Consider the following 20062-nt stretch of genomic DNA (forward strand, 5'->3'; position numbering starts at 1 on the left):
AGAGTAATAAAAGGAGGATTATTCCAAGAAAATATGCAACCCACACGCTGTTTAAAGTGCACTGACCACTCTGCAAAGTGGCCTTTTGCAACCACCTTCAGGACAACCCACTCGGGTGTCTTTTCATAATGAAACTATACAATGCACTGCTGAAGCTTCCCACGCTTGCAGGGGTGTAGTGGGTAACAAAAGGTTTGGGTTTTTTCCTTCTTGAAAAATAAAACGAGTACTTGGATGCTTTTTCCTCTCAAATGGAGGGATGCTAGTGATTTAGGAGAAGAAAACATACAGAGTCAGATTTCTTCCACAATTCAAGTGCATTGCTATTAAAGTGTGGTGATAGCTTCAGTTTTTCTGTCACCATGCCAGTACGGAGAACGTTTGCGTTGTTACGACACTGGAGAGGACTCCGGTTTCGTTACAGTGTAATGCCCTTGAGGTCTGAAGAGCTGTATCGCATCACCTGAGATCCGGCTCTCGATGAGCAAAGGTGGCCTGCACGCGTTTAGAGTGGGCGCCTTTTCCTTCTCTTGGTTGAAGTGGAAAGAGGAAAAACACACAGTCAGTCCTGCCTGCTCCTCTCTGACGCGGCAGTCCCGGTCCAGGATCTCCCGGAGGCTTCCCGGGTCCGTCCAACCGCCATCCCGGCGGGCGGGCGTGCGCAGCCCTCTGCGCTCGCGCTGGGAACAGCGTCCCTCTGCGCTGCTGGGCGGGGGGACGGCCGCCTGCTCATCCCAGCACGGTGGTCGTGCTGCTGGGGCTGGGCTGGGAGGCCTCCCTGCCCCGCGGGAGACAGCCTGGAGGGGACCCTCGCCCAGGAAACGAGGCAGGCCGTGGCGCTGCGCCGCTTCAAGTTGCGCTGTGGCACCCGGGAACCTTCTGGAAGGGGGTGGAGCTGTGGAGGGGCACTGAGGGGTGGGGTCAGGGGAACTTTCTGGAAGGGGGTGGAGCTACTGAGGGGCAGGGCCTGGGGAACCTTCTGGAAGGGGTGGAGCTGTGGAGGGGCACTGAGGGTGGGGTCAGGGGAACTTTCTGGAAGGGGGTGGAGCTACTGAGGGGCAGGGCCTGGGGAACCTTCTGGAAGGGGGTGGAGCTGTGGAGGGGCACTGAGGGGTGGGGTCAGGGGAACTTTCTGGAAGGGGGTAGAGCTACTGAGGGGCAGGGCCTGGGGAACCTTCTGGAAGGGGGTGGAGCTGTGGAGGGGCACTGATGGGTGGGGCCTGGGGAACCTTCTGGAAGGGGGTGGAGCTACTGAGGGGCAGGGCCTGGGGAACCTTCTGGAAGGGGGTGGAGCTGTGGAGGGGCACTGAGGGGTGGGGCCAGGGGAACCTTCTGGAGGGGGTGGAGCTGTGGAGGGGCACTGGGGGTGGGGCCTGGGGAACCTTCTGGAAGGGGGTGGAGCTACTGAGGGGCAGGGCCTGGGGAACCTTCTGGAGGGGGGTGGAGCTGTGGAGGGGCACTGGGGGTGGGGCCTGGGGAACCTTCTGGAAGGGGGTGGGGCTACTGAGGGGCAGGGCCTGGGGAACCTTCTGGAAGGGGTGGAGCTGTGGAGGGGCACTGAGGGGCAGGGCCTGGCAGGGCAGTCGTGTGGGCCTGGGTGCAGGCAGGGCTGTTAATGCTGAATGTAGCTGGCTGACTCCTTAACCGTCTTGTAACAGGAGTGCATCAAACCTGCGGGGCGTGAAACTGAGATACTTCAAGTACAAAGGTAATGGTATTTCTTCCTGCGTGTAGAAATCCAGGCCTAACTCAGATCCTACCTATGTTTGCAGACCCGTTCCTGGCTTCCATCTGAAAGTGCAGTGGAGGCTTTGCAGCCGTGTTCCTTTACTACGGTTAGTAGCACATGATTAACTACATTTGCTTTTAGAAATGCTTTTCTTGTACAAAGCTGCAGAGAACATTGGTTCCTGTGTGAAAATAGAGGACTTCTAAGTTTTTCCCTTTTTGTGAGAGGCTGGTTTCTGTTCCAAGCAAATACTCCCAGTTATGTAGCAAGATTGCTTTTTGTTTGTTGCGGTTTTTGTTTACTGACATTTAAGAAACTGACCCTGGGGAACTGGTGGCCTGTTGAGGTCAACTGATTTGCAGGACGTTATTGTGCTTCACCAGCTGTAGGAGCTGGAGATGAATCCATCCTCGCACTGATCCAGGTCAAAGGGGCCGACCTCTGTGTGCAGCTGCATGGGCACATCCCAAACGGGTGCTTCATATTGCCGGTAGCCATCAGCGGGTCAGACTTGGCAGCAGTCTCTTGCTCTTGATGTTCATGCGGGAGCTGGGTGCGGTGAGCAAGCAGCGCTTGCTGGAGAGCAGGACGAAGGATCCCTCTGAGGGGTGGGACCCATCCTTCATCTCCAACCATCTTTTCAGAGTCCTTACTCTGTTTCCTTTGTCTAGAAAGAGGGTTGCAGCTCCTCAGTCGTTTGCAGAGGGGTCAGCTTGTACCTGTTTGCAGTCACAGCATGTTGATTAAAATGCGTCGGTGTTTAACGTTTTTACAGCCGCAGTGCTACGAGGCCCTCCAGATCGCAGCCTCTTGAGCCTGGTGCTATGTAAGGAAGCGTAGTCAGCGACGGTTTCAGTACTAGTGATTTATGAGTTGAGGTGTAACGACAGGCTAGAGGGCAAATAGGCTTCACACCTATGATAGCCTTTTCTGGTGTTACTTATGAAGTTGTATGATTTAATTAATGATTGTAACTTCTTGTATATCAAGATAGCTGTGGTCATTGGAGATAGTCTTAACAGGACGAAGAGTTACTCTGCCAATATTGTGTGCCTCAGTCTGAACTATTTAAAACTGATGTAATAGCTTATTGATTTAATAATCAAACGCTAGCTACTAGTGCTATGTATAAGTATCTTATTCTGGGTGGTAAGGGAGGGAGAAGGTCACCAGAGAAGCTCAGTACTTGGATAAGATCCCCTCCTGGAGAACAACAGTTAACTAGAATTAGGAATGTAGGGCTGACCAAGACAGCCAGGTTTACTGAGTCCAGCCCTGAAAGCTGTCCTCAGCAAAGGTAGGAAGTGTTTCTTCTAAACCGGTGAAAACATTTTGGTGAGTTTGTAGCCTTCTGTAGTTGCATCTGGTTGAAGATGCACTGGATAACTGGTTTATTTAGGGAAGAGCCTGGGAGTTACTGCTGGCTTCCTCGCTGACACAAGCTCTTCCATAACAGCAGTTGTGAATTATGCTTTCTGCCATCCATTTTGTCTAGGTTACCATACCTCATCATGGCAATTAATGACTTTGCCTCACTTCATTGCCTCGTAGCTGGATGACAGGCACGTAATTCATGTGGGCATGAAGCCCAGTCTGTAAGAAAGTCCAGCCTAGTGTAGGAGGTCTCAACACCAGCAGGATAACGGTCTTCTGCCCCTACATTAGCTTCTCATAAAATCCTAAATCAAGTTGCCGGTGTCAGTCCTTACATTCAAGGCTGTAGCTGAAACAGTACCAGAATATCTAAACAATTCTGGATGAAGAATATAATTGACAAACCTATTTTTGAAGCACTGTGTAACTACCAGAAGGTGACCTGTGCAGGAGGAGGATCTTTCTCAGGAGCTGGTTCAACTCTGGATCGAATTCTGACTTCTAAGGTCCAACAGAAACCATACCATACAATTTTCTGTGTGCACCATACTTGCATCTTTGACCATGTCTTCTCCAACATGAATATATATAGCAATGCTTGTATATAATAACTAAATGAAAGTGGATGCTGTCTGGTGTGTCCGCTATTGTAGTGAGGAGAACAATAGCAAGCTTATTCTCGTTACGATTCGGCTGGTGTGTCATGGTTGAGATACAAGACTTGGAATAGAGATGGGACATTTGGTAGCAATCAAGTGGAAATAGATCAGAGTCTTCTCAGATAATTTTGAAACTTCATCAGTAAAATCCCCATATAAGGAAGGAAGCCTTAGAACAATAAAATGGTCTACTTAGTAGCCTTAAATGTGTAACCTAACAAAGGATTACTCCAAACTATTTTCTTGTTTTCTGTTGTTCCTATTAGTGTAATATCTAATTGCTACGTGACAGTCTGCATGGACAGTGGAGAACATACTGAATGGTACTGTTGTCGCCAGGAGATCAGTGTAAAACTGAAGCTGCGAATGGGAAGTCTGAATAGTGTCAGCATGAGAAATTTTCTCCCAAATATATGATTGATAGATTCTGCTATGTTCCTAAGATTTTAGATGGTACCTGTAAAGGCTCTAAGGGGGTTGCATTGTTTGGAAGTCAGTGCACATATTCCTTTCCTGGATGCAGGAAACAGTTCCCTTACCAGAGGTAATCGCGTTCGGTACGAAGTGTACTAAACTGCTGTTACACAGCAGAGACCCAGGCAACACAACAGCCAGCTGAGCCTGCATGGGGGAATGGATACAATTTCATAAAAGAGGAGGTGAGTAAGACTCCAGGGCACAGCTCCAGCCTTCTGCTCGTTACTGAGTGGGCTCATTAGGACTCATTTCTATTAAACACTGATTTTATGAGGAAAATTTTTTTTTCTGTCTTGAGTCACCACCATCACTTCCTCCCATACTTGGTTCTGGTATCTTGATGTGTGATGTGACGAGAACAGCTTGAGTTAATGCAGACCAAAGGAGACATCGAGACACATGGAATCTGAATAATTTGGGAAAAATCTGCCTGCTGTCAAAACTCGGTATATTTTTTTTTATGATCATTGTTGCCACTTTCATTTGTTTTCTGAACTGACTGCTTTCCATTCTGGGCAACATTGCTCCAGTAGTGTAAAGTTGGTTGTATTATATAAAGTAATTCCAAATTCTGCTATGCTCACTCACAGTGTGACTGACCCAATATGTGCATCTTTGATTCTTCTTGAGGAGAATTTATTCCAGTGCCTCCTGATAAAATAATTTTTGGACTTTTTTTTAGGTTAGTGGGAGGATTTAATTCTCAGATAAACTTTGAGATAATTTAATCTCCTTCTATGAATATTACAGCTTCAGAATTTATTTTAAAGAGCTCTTAAATTATTTTTCTGTACTTCTTTAGTACTGTAGACACTATAAGTGGGCTGTGTTCCTGTAGCTGTCTTCTTCATTGTCTTTCTTACAATGTCAGTAAGACCCGTAAGTGACAGAGCAATAAAATGACCCACTGATTTTAGTGAAACAGCAGTAATTAGCCACGTGCACTGAGCTCATGGGCATGTCTGTGTGAAATACAATTGTCCATTTCTGTGTGGATGTAAAGTAATAATGATCGGTGTACAGAGGGGCTTCACTTGGAGAGAACACATCCCAAAGCAGCTGGAAAGATTTTTGCCTCATTGTGGAGTAAGAATTCCTTGATGGTTTAGCTAAGAAAATGAATACTGTACGTCGCAGTCTGTCAGCAGCTGCTCAAGTAAGACAAGTACTGGGGCACATCCAAAGGAAAATTAACAAATACCGTGATATATTACAGTAACATCAGAACTTTCCCTGTGTTGAGTTAAAAAGTAAGAAGTCCAGGAGAAGGGGGAAAGAAGAACAAGGAATTTGGACTCTGAATAAATCCCAGAGAAAGAGCTCCCCAGTGCTAGGCTTTTCCTGGGAGGGCAGTCCGGCCGTGCAAAGGTTGCTGTTGTGCTGGGAAGACTGAAGCATCCTCTGGGTCAGTAGCTGAACTATGCAGTGGGGAAAAAAATTAATCTCAGTTCCATGACAGTCTAGCCTTAGTTAGTTTCATTTCTGGACATCTGTGTTTGATAAACCTTTCATCCTGTGTCCTGTGGGTTTTTTTGGTTATCTTCTTGCTTTCATCTGAATTTGCCATGAAGGAAGCGTGATTTTCAAGATAAAGGACTAACATCAAGACACTCCATCCCTGTGAGAACTGAAACAAGGGTATGGTGGCCTTTGAATCAGAATGTGTCCTCGCTTAAACTGTGAACTAGTTTAGGATGTGGCAGTGCTCGGGTCTGGAAGGAACAAAAGGCTGTACTGACCACGGTTAGCTAGTAATGCTCTTTGAGGGAAGGAACTAAGGTACCAGGGTGGGTTCCAGCTGCGTGTTGCTGCCTTCGTGCCTTGTTTTGTATTGGAAGGAAACCTTGGGGCGCAGGCAGGGAGTGAAGCGCAGCGCACAGCCTGCTCTGACTGATCAAGGGACAGGACTGAGTGCCAGAGCATCTCCGACTTCAGTTCCAACACAGCCTGTAGGTTGTGGGGTTGAATCACTTCAGGTTTCCTCTTAAGTCTGCTGACGTTTTTCTTTGTGATTAAGCACAATGTTGGGGAAAATAATTTCTTGGGCAATTATTACTCATTAGCCATTTGGGTAAAAAGCTCTCCTAGCAATGTTATAGAAGAGTGTGAATCCATTATGGCTCCTCTGGACACAGTATGTGCCATATCTTATTTATTTTTTGCTGTATTGTGATTTTCCACTGGGCGTTACAAAAGATGGACAAAACTCAGGTCTTTTATATTTTGGAGTTAATTTAAAGGCCCATGATTCAATATCTAAAACTGATAGGTTCAAAAAGGGAAAAAAAAGTAAATGTAGCATACGTAGGAAAGTAAGTAACACCTGGTTAAGAAGAGGTAGTGGTTAAGGAGTCACTTGTCCAGAAGAAAAAGTCCCTAAGGGTCATTATCAGTGGCATCTTCACCGTTGGAGCTTTCCGATGGGCTCCGAGTCCAGACGTTGGTCAGCGGCTCAAGGGTCGCCCAGCGCCTCTCGGGGTGGTGCAGTCCTGTCTGCACGGCCTCGTCGGAGACCTGCACGACCACGTCGAGACCTCGTCGTGAGCCTGGGGCCCCGAGTCCCTGGGCAGCAGGAGTGAAGCCGTTTGACTGTGAATCGCAGCATCTCAGCAGTACTTAGATGAATTATTTAGTGATGGGTGTGTGTTATGTGTGTTTGGCAGCTGTTTCATTAATGCATTGGCAATTAATTGACCAGTGTCAGTATTTATGTGTATTTTATATAGTCCCTAAAGTTTTGTCAGCCTGCCTCTATGGAGAGTCAAGTCAACTGAAACAATCAAAAGACATCTATAGAACTATAGTGACTAACCCTTAGATTTTACTGAAGCGGACAGTGATACTGTAAGTTGTTTATAATATTTTTTTTTTTAGGTAAAATTGAGTGGTTTTTTTCCCCCAGAAGTACAAACAAATGCAGCTGTCTGCCCATTGGATCCTGCTGTATCTCAGTCTCACTGCTTATTAAACTTATTTTTGAGTTTAACTCTGTCCTTTCTTGCACTGAAGTAGATCAGCGAAAGCTGTTAAATACTTTTTTCATACCTGTAAATGTTTTTTTTCTGTACATTTCATTGGTGTTAACAAGGATACTGTGATAAAGCAAAAAGCTGAACTGACGTTTCAGCCAAAATGAAAAAATGTGAAATGTATCATGAGAAAGAGATCGTGCTCCCTCCAGCTTTTCCCTTCACGTTTCGATGCTCTCCGCAGAACTTCAGAGCATTTAGAAGCGTAGGCAGGATTTGACGATGGCAGCCTGACCAAGCTTTCGGGGCAAGGGACTGTAGTACTCCTTAGGCGACCTCTTCTAGCCCCGAGACTGACGCCTGTAAATCCTGCTGGACTTGCAGCAGCCTTCATGCAGACAAATACTGGCAATGGCTCTGCAAAGCCGGGGTGCAAGTGAACAGCAGTTATTTTATATAATCAATTTAGATATTTTTTCATCCCTTTTTTCTCTGACGGTTAGGAAACGAAGGTAATAGGTGTAACCAATATTTGGGCAGTATTAACTGTTTACACAGCGAGTGTTTGTACCATACTGCCTTAGCTTTTGCTTGGCTAGTGCTTGCTCAGATATTTGTAACTGCAGGTCAATCTGCCGGTAGTAGACAGATAGGAGCAGATGTTCCTGCTATGTTATAACTCGTAAGATGTTGGATTTAAGAGTAGACCTACACAGCGGCAGGCTCCAAAACTGCTTTTTGTACCAAAGAAGAGAGTGCCAAAATTTGTATGAATGTATGTAAAGGAAAATACAGTGGAAGGAGAAGTTGGAGCTTAAATGGGCAGGAAATGAGGAAAAACACGGCAGATGGACTATGTGATTGTGTGGTTATTTGCAAGGAACTGATTTCTCTAAGAGAATACAGATGGAAGGTGACTTAAGTAGCTGGAAAACAAAAACCAAGAATGAAACTATCAAGGGCGAGGGAATTAGAGGAATCTAACAAGGAGGAGATAGCCCTCATTCATCCACAAATCAAGATAATTTAAATTCTCATCAGGTATTAACACATTTCTTTCTTTCTTTTAGGTATGGAATACTCTCCTCGCCCAGAAATTCCTTGCCTTCCATTGAGGTAATACTGATGGTGTTTTTGCTCTTTTTTGCTTTATTTGACTCTTTCTGGTTTTGAACTTTAACAAACACGCACTGATGCACACTTCATAGGGCACTATTTAATTTTTTTTCCTACATACTGTCACAATTTCTTTGTATCTCAGGTGTTCGTGCCAACTTGATTCTAAGCATCTTTTCAGTAAAACAGAAACACATTTCCTTAGGCAATGTAGCCAAGGCAGGTAAAATTTACAGAAAATGCACTTTAGCAACACAGTGTTTGTGTTAGTGTTACCACGTTTACTGTTTTTATAACTTTTGGCAGTAAATCTGGCAATTTACTGAATTTACAGGTGCCTCATGCCAAGCTCATGGGAATGCTAGAAAGGACCAGTGCATTTTGCACACAACTTGAACTCCTGCTGTGAAATCTTAGAGTGTTTAAATGTGGAACTGAAGAAGCAGTAAAATATGAATGCTGCACTGAGTGACATGTCCTTCAGTCTTGTTTGTTGTTTTTGAGGCCTTTGGTAAATGCTTTCCACAGCATGTCTATAAATACTTCCCTGACATATTGACGCTCTGAGAAGGAAAATCCTCGCTGGCACTAATTAGTTTGCAAGCTGTGATGAAAGGTATATTCTGATTGTCACCGCTTGTTTACAGTCAGATTTCTCACATGTGAATGATCGGTGCTGTGTTTCTTTTATGAAGACCTGAATTTCACTTTTGCATGAGTGAGGAAATCATAATTGCTACTGGTTAAAGTTTGGTTTCTAAGACACGTATTTTATGTTTTAGTTTTCTGTTAAATGCTAATACAAGGCTTTCTTGCACTTAGCTGATGTGCCAAGTGACTTCTGGAGAAGACTAAATGGATGAGAGGCAGTGTGTGATGTGCCTAGCCCTAGGATTGGTATCAGGAGACATTGAGATTCAGATCTGTACTGCAGATGATTTCTTTGTTTTCTCTTGGTTCTGACATGTAGTCATTTCCTACTAGGGCTTGTTCCAGTAGTCACAGCTACCCGTGCAGTTCTGATTCAGCTGCTTTAGCCAGGAGTAAAGCCAACCCTTCATTTATTTTCCCACCTACTCCGAAGGGGGAGTAAGGAAATGAGCAGCCTCATTTGCACCTACAGGCTTGAGCCTGTGGTTCGTGTAGCCCGTATGGAATCATAGAACAGTTTGGGTTGGTTGTGGGAAGGAAGGAAGGAAGGAAGGAGGGCGTCTCTTGGGGGCGATGTTTCTGGAAGCGATACAGATGCACGGGCATATGTAAACATGACTTTTACAAACAGTTTGACTATTTAGGTTCCTACATTGACCAGGTCCTTTTTCTTTAAACCTTTCTCACTCACTTGTATCAAATCATGGAGTGTTTGTAGGCTGTTTTCTAGACGTCCAGTCGCTTGATTTCATGGTGTCATGTAACGGAAGGAGGATTTTCTGGCCCTTTGTGCAGTCAGCAATGACTAGTGAAACTTTGCCTTTCTTCTGGTCATATGCATCATGTTTGGTTTATATTTCACACACTTCTTTCCAAACTCCTAGCTCATTGCTACAGCTGGATTGTCTGTAATGAAATAGATGGGAGGGGGAAGCAGTGATGAAATGGGGGTTTTGGGAAGAGCGTCTCATAACTCATGAATGTAAAAGCTGAGTTCGATGACATGTCTAAAGCCAGCTGTCAAATGTGTCGATGTTTTGTTTCCTTAAAGAGTATCTGTTGCTGCTCTGGCCAGAGCGTTGCTGGACACTTTCCACGAGGGCAGCTTTATTTCTTACGGTGAAAGAAATGACCGTGTCCTTGGCAGTATGTATGAATTCACCTTCCCTGCTCCATCAGGAGCTAGCGTGAATCAAGATGCGACTATTTTGATGTGTGTATAGGTCGCTCAGGAGTGAAAAAACCTTCGCTGTGTCGTATGCCTGCAGCTGACAATCCCAGGGAGGAATCTGTAGCTCCAACAATAAATACGCTCTTCTAGTTTTTTGTCTGTCTAGCAGGCAAATGAAACATGAGGTGTATCAGAAAAGCTTGCTGATTCACAGCTGAACAGACGTTACAACTGATCTACCTGTATCGACTTATTCATGTGGGGTTTTTTTGCTATTCTATTCACTAATCATTAGTGATTCTGTATTTATTGTTACATTTAATACGATTTATTCTGTATTTAGTGACCCACTGGTTTATTGAGTGACCTTCAGAATTTCTTTTCTATCCTTGATGAGTGTTACCATGTCTAGCTGTACAACGGGGACAACGGTACTTCCTGATTCATAGTTTTATGGGCCTGAATTTGTAAAGGATTGAGTTTCATTTGGATGCATCAGGTTAATGATAAAGAGTGTAAAAAGATCTCTGACAAATACATGGAGAGGAGTGAAGAAAGGGGCCCAGCAGAGAGGTAAAAACCCCGTTAACACAACTTTTTGGGTTTCTAGTGCTTTTCTCTAGTATCTACTGTTGTTCACTCTTTGCTTCCCTTTTGTGGGCAGGAGGGCCTTACCGGCAGCAGTGACTAGACACAGAACGGCGGTGTAGGTGCAAGGCCCCGCAGGTCCCCTCTGTGCCCTGCACACCACGCGCCTTCAGAAGGGTCTGTGGGAACGTGCTTTGTGGCTGCCTCTGGCCGCGGGATCGGGCGGGCGCACGGCAAGCAAAGATCCTTCCCTTGCTGCTCAGGAACTGCAGGGACAGCTACCGTCCCTCCAGCAGCAATGGAGCTGTACTGGCTGCTACTGGCTGCCTTCGCTATCGCTCCTGCGTTAAGCGTGACTCCTCCAGCTGGGAATTCATGAGAAGGATTCTGTTTTCTGCTCTCTTTATCATACCCTTGGGGAAGAGTCCTGGAAGAGGAAGTTTTCTGCAGGCAGTTTTGGTGTGCTTTCCTTAGATACTAAATAACCTGTTGACATCGGCTTTTAAACCAGAACAAAATGATTTGCATTCTCCTTTTGTCAGTTGTTACATATGTTGAGCTGCGGTGCTCAGGGGCAAGTACAGAAATTTATTTGCAGAGAATTTTTTTTTTTTTTCACTTTTATATTTCCTATAAAGAACACACATTGCATTTGGCTCATAATTTCAGTTTATTATCAAAATGTTTTTATCAGATGACAAGCTCAGAAAGCTAACAGGAACATAGGTTTTTAAATATACCTATTGTAGCAGTCATCTGAGGTATCTGGTGCTTATTTTTGGAAATGTGTTTGCTTTGATATACAAAGCAGTAAGTTCCTTTGCAATCTGCATGAGGATGTTTAATACATATCATTGCAGATTTAAAGCCTTTTACCTTCTTACTTCAAGTTCCTTCTGATTCTTGCAATCAGCTGTGCAGCTTTGCTGACGTGAAGACTGACACCAATCAGAACATGTACAAATTATGTACAGGATCAGCCCCGAAACACTCAGAAAGTCAGCCTGAAAACTTGAATATTGGTATACTCCACTGGAGAACTCAGTTTGGTAGACTTTATCTTATTGCCCGATACCGTGCTTTACTCAAATTTCCCAGTTCTGTGCAGCCACTGATAAAATATATTACAATACTTCAAGTCAAAAGTGTAGCTCAGATTTAAATATAAAAACTATGATTTATACATTACTAGAAACTTTAAAAAAGACCAACTTTAGAGAAGCAAGAAAAAGCTTAGAAAACTGTGAAAGGGTCTTTGATCACGATCTTACAGATTATATGTTCAAAAATTAATAAATTACCTACAATTTCAGTTTGGCTGGATAGCAGTAAATAAACTGTTGTAAATAGTGACTTCAGATAATACATACTGGAATAATTAGTGAGAAGTTACTTAAGTACAGCAGGTCTTTGGACTCCTCTTGTATAAATGGTTTCAAGTAAAAATGAAAACATTTGGTAGGACAGATTTATCATAACAGCAGAGGGTACAAAGTCTGACACTTAGGATATCAACTGTTGTCTCATTATCATGTTATGATGTCTAAAACTGTGTGTTACTATTTCCTTCCTCCGCTTGATCAGAAATACGCGTTCACCGACCAGTGGGAGATCATGTGTTAATGTGTTATATGACATTTTAAAATAAATCCAAGAAGCCATTGGCCAGTGGGGAACAGGATTAGCTACAAGTGACAAGTTACTGTACACCATCAAGCCATTTAGATTCTACAGGGTTCAGCGAGAGGAAAAGCAGCCAATCAGCTAGAGCAGCTAATGGCCGCGTTGGCATCAGTCCTTCATTTGGTGTTTTGAGGTGTGATTTTTTTTTTTTTTCTTTTTGGTTTTGCCTGTTTACTAAGAATTACAGTGACTACTCTAGTGTATTCCCCTCAGTTTTCTTCCCTCCTCCCCTTCTCAAAATTAGTTCAAAATTTCTCTTTTTCTGGAAAGCTTCTTGAGATGCAAGGTTGACAGTTCCATCACCAAACTCGGCACTTTTTAGCAGGATCCATGTAGTTTGTCTTGGTGCATGAAAAGGCTTCAGAAAACTCTGGAGAGTTTTGCAGTGATCCTATGACCCTTTAAAATAAAACAACATCATCTTGTCATTGTTGCTTGCCTTTGATTAAAACAAAGAAGACAGCCCACATTTTGTAACTTCTTTTTTTGTGTCACCTCAAAATACTGTGGGAAACGCCCGTATTTCTGAACTCCGACTATTTGCTTCCCTTTCACCTCAAGTAGTGGCTGTATTTTCTCTTTTCAGTTTGTACGGTCCCTATTGCAACCCCCCAAAATACAGGACCTGTCCCTTCGTCATTGCTGGCTCTCACAAAACTTCCGTTTATTTCACTAGGAACAGGTTTATCGCTTGTCGTTAGTTTTCACTGAGAATTTTTTCAGCTACGTTTTGCTGACAAGTTTCTTGGTAAAGGGAAAGCGAGACCCTGAGGTAGAGGACTGCAGTGTAACTTTTCAGTGAATGTTCATTTACATTTCTACACCAATCAAGTTTTAACTGAGACCACACTGCTTCTCTGGGCATTCTCCACAAATGTTCCAGTGAATGAGTTTCCTGGAAAAAAAGACTCATACAAAGAACAGCTTTCAAGTGAATATGAGGACATTCCAGCTAAAGCAGTTTTTATATGTGTAATTGTGAACATATGTGAATAGATCTGCTAGGAGTTGCTCATTCCTTCAGGAATGGAAATACAGCAAGCACGAACCTATGCGGGAAAACAACTTCAGCTTCAAATGTCAAATATAGATACTGATGCACATTGATTGTGGACCAGGAATTATTTGAAGAACTGTTTCTTTGAGTAATTTGTGATTGTTCTGTGAATGCTCTTAATCATTAGATTCAACAGAACCAGGAAGCGTCCACAGAAGCTGAGGTGAAGTTCAGCAGCTGACATCTGCAACAATTTGACTGTCTCTACAAGATCAAAAGCGAGACGACTTGCTAACTGGTCTCAGGAGCCAGCAGCAGAACAGGAGATGGCACAGAGAAATGATTACCAAAAAAGTCATGCATTTAAGTGATCTAGCAGTGCTTCATTGCTCTTGAGGACTAGAACTGCTAAAATGGGATTTTGCCAGAAACAGAGCAAGAAGTATTTTGGGTGTAATAAAACTCCACTTGCATTTGTTATCAAAAAACAGATAAAACAGCAGTGGGATAAGAATCCTGCTTCATTTACTAATATCCCCAGAACTACAGGGATTTGGTACATAAGCAGGGCTTGACCTGTGCCTGTTATTGTTATTGCTATGTTTTAATTTTGCATGTTAACACTCAGATACAGATTCTCTTTCGCCTGCCTTTGACAATTACCTGATCTAAGGCATATTTCTGTTAACTTCTTATTTTTCTAGTGGACAAAAGATTCTACCTGTCCAGTACTCAGAGCTGTGAGCCCATAAACTAAAATTGTACTATGCAATTAACAGTTTTTATGCAGAGCTGCCTGTCCTACCTGTAAGGAGAAATAGCCTGCAGTCGGTGTAGCAGACGTTAAAACAAAGAAAGGACAAAAAACCCCACTCCCCCCAAATAATTAAAAAAAGGCACATTGGGAGCCATTGTGACAGTTTAATAGTATGTCATTGTGCAGTAATTTTGTGGGTATGTCTCGTGTACTGAAATGCTTTCTATTTTAGAGCTCTTAGGGGGGCCTCATCCTGAAAACTACTTCACATTCTAAAAATGTTAGTATGGTTTCTCATTAATACTTATGTAATTCCATATAAAGTTTATAGCCTTTCATACTGATGTAAAAACAGCACAATACATGATGTAATATATCCAAGACGTACATAAATACAATTACACAAAGATGCTGAACTAGTGAACTTCAAAGGACTCGTGACTCACACAAATTAGATATGCAAAGAGGAGGCACAGTTCTGAAGAACTGCTGCAGAGCCTCATTAGCATTGTGACCAAATGCGGCTGACTGTAGGGCTTGATGCATAAACTGCCTCTGGGAGAGATCTGCAGATAGCACAAAAACCACCCACGGTGCAAGGCCAGTCAAGTAGCAATTGAAGGAACACTCACTGCTTTCACTAAATATTTGAGTATGTGGGATAAACAAAATAATTCTTTGGTGAAAAGCCGTTGAAAGAAAGATACTGCAATTAATGTACTGAATTGTATCAGGAGAGAAATCAGCTGTTGGCTATGTGAATCCTGGAGATGACACAGCCTTTCAAAGCTAACGGAGATGTTGTGATGTCTACATTACTACTTATGTCATGGCATTTGACCAAACAGATTGATTAGAGCAAAACCATTGTTACACTACTGACAAATAGGTTGCTCTGACTTAAGTTAAAAAGAAAAGATCCTAGTCCGGCCCAAAGACTTCCACCCTGAACAGCCAAGTTTCCTGCATGACTCTACTGATTTCAAGCCCACCTATTCTTGGGAAGGCTGACTGAGTACACAAGGCACAAAACACAAATTTGCTTATCGCACCACAGCATACAGGTTTGTTACTGATTGAGGGGCAGTGATTTTCCACCTAAAACTCCCTTCTGTTACTCTTGCAAGAGAGAACAAATAGTGACCTTGTATAACATCTGGGACACAGCGGAGCCCCAGTTCTGGGCTGCAGGCATTACCAGTCACGCTGTTAACGTAACAGCGAAGATGGGCCAATCCACTCTGTTGGAACAGAAGAACGTCCTTCTAGTTCTAGAAGGCGACGGCATTCCTCATTCTAATGACAGCAAAGGCTATCGACAGAAGGTCATTTCTCTCTCTCATGTCAGTATTACCATTTAAAAGAAGATGAATTCTTCTCCATGCTTGGAAGAGTAAAATCCTTGCACTCCACAGATTAACTGGAGATTTTACCTGTGACTTTAGTGGAGGACAGAAGTCCATCCGTAGCCTTTGGTCTTTATGAGAACCCTATCAGGAGCTATCATGGGAGCCAGGGGACTTTGGGAAGAGCACTGGATTCCAGACACAGTCACTGGGACTCTGCTGTAACAATCGTGCACATTTGGTAACAGCCAGGTGATGGTCTTTGTGTCCTGTGATGACGACTGTTCAAAGCTTCTCGATAGTGTGGACAGAATTAAGTTGTATCGTCCCAAGGGTGAGGACAACTCCCCCACAGCCTTATTCTGCCTGTGGAGCTTCCTGGGAAGGACTGTGCCTGTTCCTGTCAGCACAGAGCTACGCTAGGGCTGGGAGATCTAGAGGGACAGTCTGGCTTTCTCTGTCTTAACCATCTTCAGTGTGCTATGCCTATATATGTATATATGCCTGAATCTACCCTGGTAGGCGCAACCTAGCCTTTTGTGTAGAGTTCTTAAAATTCTATAGCTAAAAGCTGTGTTGCACCTAGGAACTGCACTGAAGATTATTATACATGCTGACCTGAATTTGCCTGGGCTGTGCACGTCAGTTTTGATGGAGTTCACAGCATATTCTGGTCTGTGTGTTCCACACCATACCTACACACGTAAGAAAGAAAAGCATTTGTTAGCCGTAAGATTGTCCAGGAAGAGACCTGCTGTCATTTCGCTATGAAATACTTAATGTCGTGAGAATAAATTTCACATTAGAACATAGAGAAAAAAATGTGTATTTTGTTAAAAAAAAAAAAAAAAGTATAGTGTTGTCCTCAGACAAAGGTACTTGGGCACAAGAAGCTACCAGACTTACTCGTGGCTGAATTCATTTATTTAGGGAAGATAAAAATTACCTAACAAGACTTTATTTTCACTACTTTGTAGTGAACACTGCTCAGCTTAGCAACTCTGCCAGCTCTTAGTAAAACTGTGAAAGTCAGCCTACTCTTTCTGACTTACTGTTAAACCGTAACTTCAAGTGATTTTCAAAGCCTTCAGTCAAGAAGTATAGAATACCTGTGCGAAGTTCAGAAAAAACAGCTGTTTATGGTTCATTTCAAGACCAGGAAGAAGTTTTTCTGTTCCATGCTTTTTCACAAAGTTTGCATAGGCCTGTAGAATGAATTGAGTAGAAATGTTACAACTTCCAGCCCAGACAGTCAAAATGAAATGATGACAAGGAGGAACATGGATTCTTTGACATAATTAATCATGGACTACCTTGGCCATCCATCTTACCACATGCCACCTTTAGGCAGAAGACGACGGGGCCATTTCTTAGTACTGTGATACCAGTGGCCTGACTGAATCAAGACAGTTTTCTCACTGAATGGGCCTTACAATACTGTTTTACACCAGGTTTAGTGAAGCTGCCCAAATTATATTGGAATAAAGGGTAAGAGAAACAGGCTTAAAGAAGGCAATTTATTGTAGCAAAAAGAAGTCAAGGCTAATGGAATAATTTCAGTAAGATGAGTACACGCAGATAACAAGATTTTTGTATAACTATGCATCTTTTTACAGGGGAAGCAATTAAGAATGCAAAGGACAGTTGTGTTCTGAAATACAGTAGCTACAGAGAGTTAGTACTATTCTTCAGCAAGCTTTATAATAATTAATGTATTAAATTCCATCGGACTGTTACATATTTACCTAGCAAATCCTTTCACAGGGTTAATTAATGACTGCATAAAGCAAGGTGGTTCTGTGTTAACAAAGTAGAATATGTTCTGTAACGGAAATGTCTGTGAGTTTCTCTGACATCAACTGAGGGGTAGGTGTAGTGAGGCATCAGCAAGCTCTGTGCTAAACCAGCCTCCAAACTGTCGGGGTTCAGAGCTGTCTGTATGAAGATTCACCCGCAGCAGCTCCGTCTCCTGAAGGTTCTCTGGGTCAGGCATTACTGTCAGTTACCCTCAATATGTACCTTGCATAGTAAAGATCCACATGGAAAAGCATGCTGCTGCGCTGCTTTCTAAGGCAGTCCCAAAACGAGCATACCTGAGGTGTCTCACATGATTTGGGGATTCCCTGTGCGTGGATCCCTGGCTAAATGACTGGGCTGGGCAACCCAGCCTGCCTCTGCTCAAGGAGGCACAAATGATCTCCAAGACAATCAAGATGTGACCAGAGGATTCGTTCCTCCCCCATTTGTTCACCTTCTCCTCTTCCCCTTCTTCTTTCCATTAGACTTGAGGTGTGGGGTAAAAAGCTTCAGCTGTGGCAAAAAATCATTCTTCTCTCTGATTCTACAGCACACATGTATTTGCTGTCCTGTTTACAGTTTGTGTTTCTCTCAAATGTTTATCACATCAATGTATTTCATATTTTTTTGCCAACTATTGGGTTAGAGTCTAAATACCACACTTATAGTAAGATATGCTTTCCCTGTATACCATGCAGAGTTCCAGGATCCAATTTTACTAGCACAAAACTGATTCTGCAGGGAGAAGACATTAATTTTATCAATTATCTAATGTTGCATTACGAAAAGTAGATTTTTTCATTGTGGTTTTGTTCTTTTTTATTTTTTTTTTTAAAGCAAATCGCAGGAGACTTTAAAACCTTTCCATACCAAGAACAGCTGCTTTCATATTTCTTATGGAGACCATGTGTCAAACAATGTGTGGTTAGTGTATCATTACTGCTAGAAAGATGCTGGCAAATTGGAGAAATGTTCTGACTAAAGTCAGTGCCAAGCTACCGCACAAGTAAAGCCAATCAACTGCACAAGTGCAAGTTGAGGAATGAGCGGTTAACAGGTCTACTGAAAAGGCTCCGGAGATTTTAGTGGATAACAAGCTGAGCAAGAGCCAAGAGTGCCACAGTACTGCAAAAAAGGCAAGTGTCATACTGGGATCTATAAACAGGAGCGTCTTATATAAGATACATGAAGTAATCCTTCTACTCTACTTGGCGCTGGCCAGGTCTCAGCTGGAGCACTCTGTCCAGTTTTGGGCACTGCGCTTCAAGAAAGATGTGGACCAACTGGAGAGAGTCCAGAAGAAAGCAGCAAGAATGAGCAGAGGTCTAGCAAACATGACCTATGAGGAAAGATTGAAAGAATTGGGTTTGTTTAGTCTAAAGAAGAGAAGTCTGGCCCTTCAAGTATGTAACAGTCTTCAAATACATAAAAGGTCGCAGAAAAGAAAGGAGCAGATTGCTCTCTGTTTCCACTGTTGAAAGCAAAGGCATGATGGCACTCGAACTGCAGCAAGGAGGTAGGGGAACTGCTCTTATGGTATGTTTGAATGATACAGAAATCGTTGATTCTGCCTGCTAGGAGGTGGGGGGGTGGACTAGATGACCTCTCACGATTCCTTTTGGACCTTTTTTTACTATCTATATGATGTCATAATAATTATAAATATCTAAGTCTTTTTTTGTAATACTTCTGAACTTCTAATTTTTCTCTGGCTACTCCCATTCCTTTCAGAAAGAGTATCCTCTTTCGTGGGTTTGTACTGGTTTTTTTTTTTAAATGCACAAATGTTCCAGTAACTGAAGATCAGACTAATCTAATATGCCATACTGACGCCTCTCTTAGGCTTCCAAATCATTCTTGAAACTCTCATTAATAATTGTATTTGCCCTCAAACATGTGTATTTCTAGTGAAGTAAGTGTTGCTGATGGCTTGCTTTGCAGAAGCTATGATGATAACTCTGAGAAGGATGAGTTGGCCCATGCATCCCAGTGGGCACTTTGCTGAGGAATGACAGCACTCCAGTTGTCAAGTGTTGAATGTTTTGCCATAGAACAAGGTGTGCAGGGAAGGAGAGGGAGGATCATGTTATTAACGCCTGCAACCATCAGATTTGCAAGTAACAAGAAAAGTTCATAGAGAAGCTGACTTGCTTCTCACCTCCCAACCCGCATTCACAAAGAGAAGACCTCTGCTTCTTTTACTTTCAGTCTTAAAGTTGGCCAATCTAAGGACTTAAGTATCTGTTTCAGGAAGAGAATGGAAGGAAAGCCAAAAAGCATACAAGCTCCCATGGAAGGCTTAGCGCAAGGAGTCCAGATGTCACTGACATCTTTGGATACCGGTACAGGGGACCCAAGTCACTTGTGCAAGATGATATTTTGAACAGTTTTTTGAACAGTGTTCCATGTAGGCAGAGACTGTTTATGGGTAGAGCTTAGAAGAAAGTCATTCTGTCCCTCCTTCCTGGCATAAAAAAGCTGGTGAAGACAGAGGCAGACTGCTGCTCAGTATCATCAGTTTAGTTAGGTGATGGTCCAAGTGTGATTCATTAAATGTTTTCATTCTATAAATTCCCTACTCACAATAGGAAAAAATAAAAAAAAAAAACGAGGGAAAGAGGTCAGCTGAAAAAGAGTGCACTAGGAACAGATAATATGTATCAGGAAATAATTAACAGGATAAAAGAAATACAACAGCCGGTCAATAGTTTTAAACCATGCCTTGATGATGCCGTAGGTATGGTCCTG

At 43.0% G+C, this 20062-nt stretch overlaps 1 protein-coding gene and 1 long non-coding RNA gene across 3 annotated transcripts in view; one reads left to right on the plus strand and one right to left on the minus strand.

The window, feature by feature from the left end:
• The first annotated feature begins 1610 nt into the window (after window positions 1–1610).
• Window positions 1611–13910, plus strand: LOC127020289 (uncharacterized). 2 transcript variants are annotated; one of them, XR_007767051.1, is made up of 3 exons: window positions 1611–1835; window positions 8279–8324; window positions 13602–13910. It is a non-coding gene; the product is annotated as an uncharacterized LOC127020289 (long non-coding RNA). The 2 variants fall into 2 exon arrangements; XR_007767052.1 differs by lacking the exon at window positions 13602–13910 and adding an exon at window positions 8659–8744.
• Window positions 11399–20062, minus strand: part of MME (membrane metalloendopeptidase) — a 51654-nt gene continuing 42990 nt past the window's right edge. The window contains exons 21-23 of the mRNA XM_050902800.1: window positions 16627–16722; window positions 16136–16212; window positions 11399–12816 (exon numbers count right to left, since the gene is read on the minus strand). Of these exons, the coding sequence (XP_050758757.1) occupies window positions 12717–12816; window positions 16136–16212; window positions 16627–16722 (273 nt within the window). The 3' untranslated portion in view covers window positions 11399–12716. The remainder of the gene's footprint in view (window positions 12817–16135; window positions 16213–16626; window positions 16723–20062) is intronic.

This window comes from Gymnogyps californianus, chromosome 10 (genome assembly GCF_018139145.2).
Source record: "Gymnogyps californianus isolate 813 chromosome 10, ASM1813914v2, whole genome shotgun sequence".
Classification (NCBI taxonomy): Eukaryota; Metazoa; Chordata; class Aves; order Accipitriformes; family Cathartidae; genus Gymnogyps; species Gymnogyps californianus.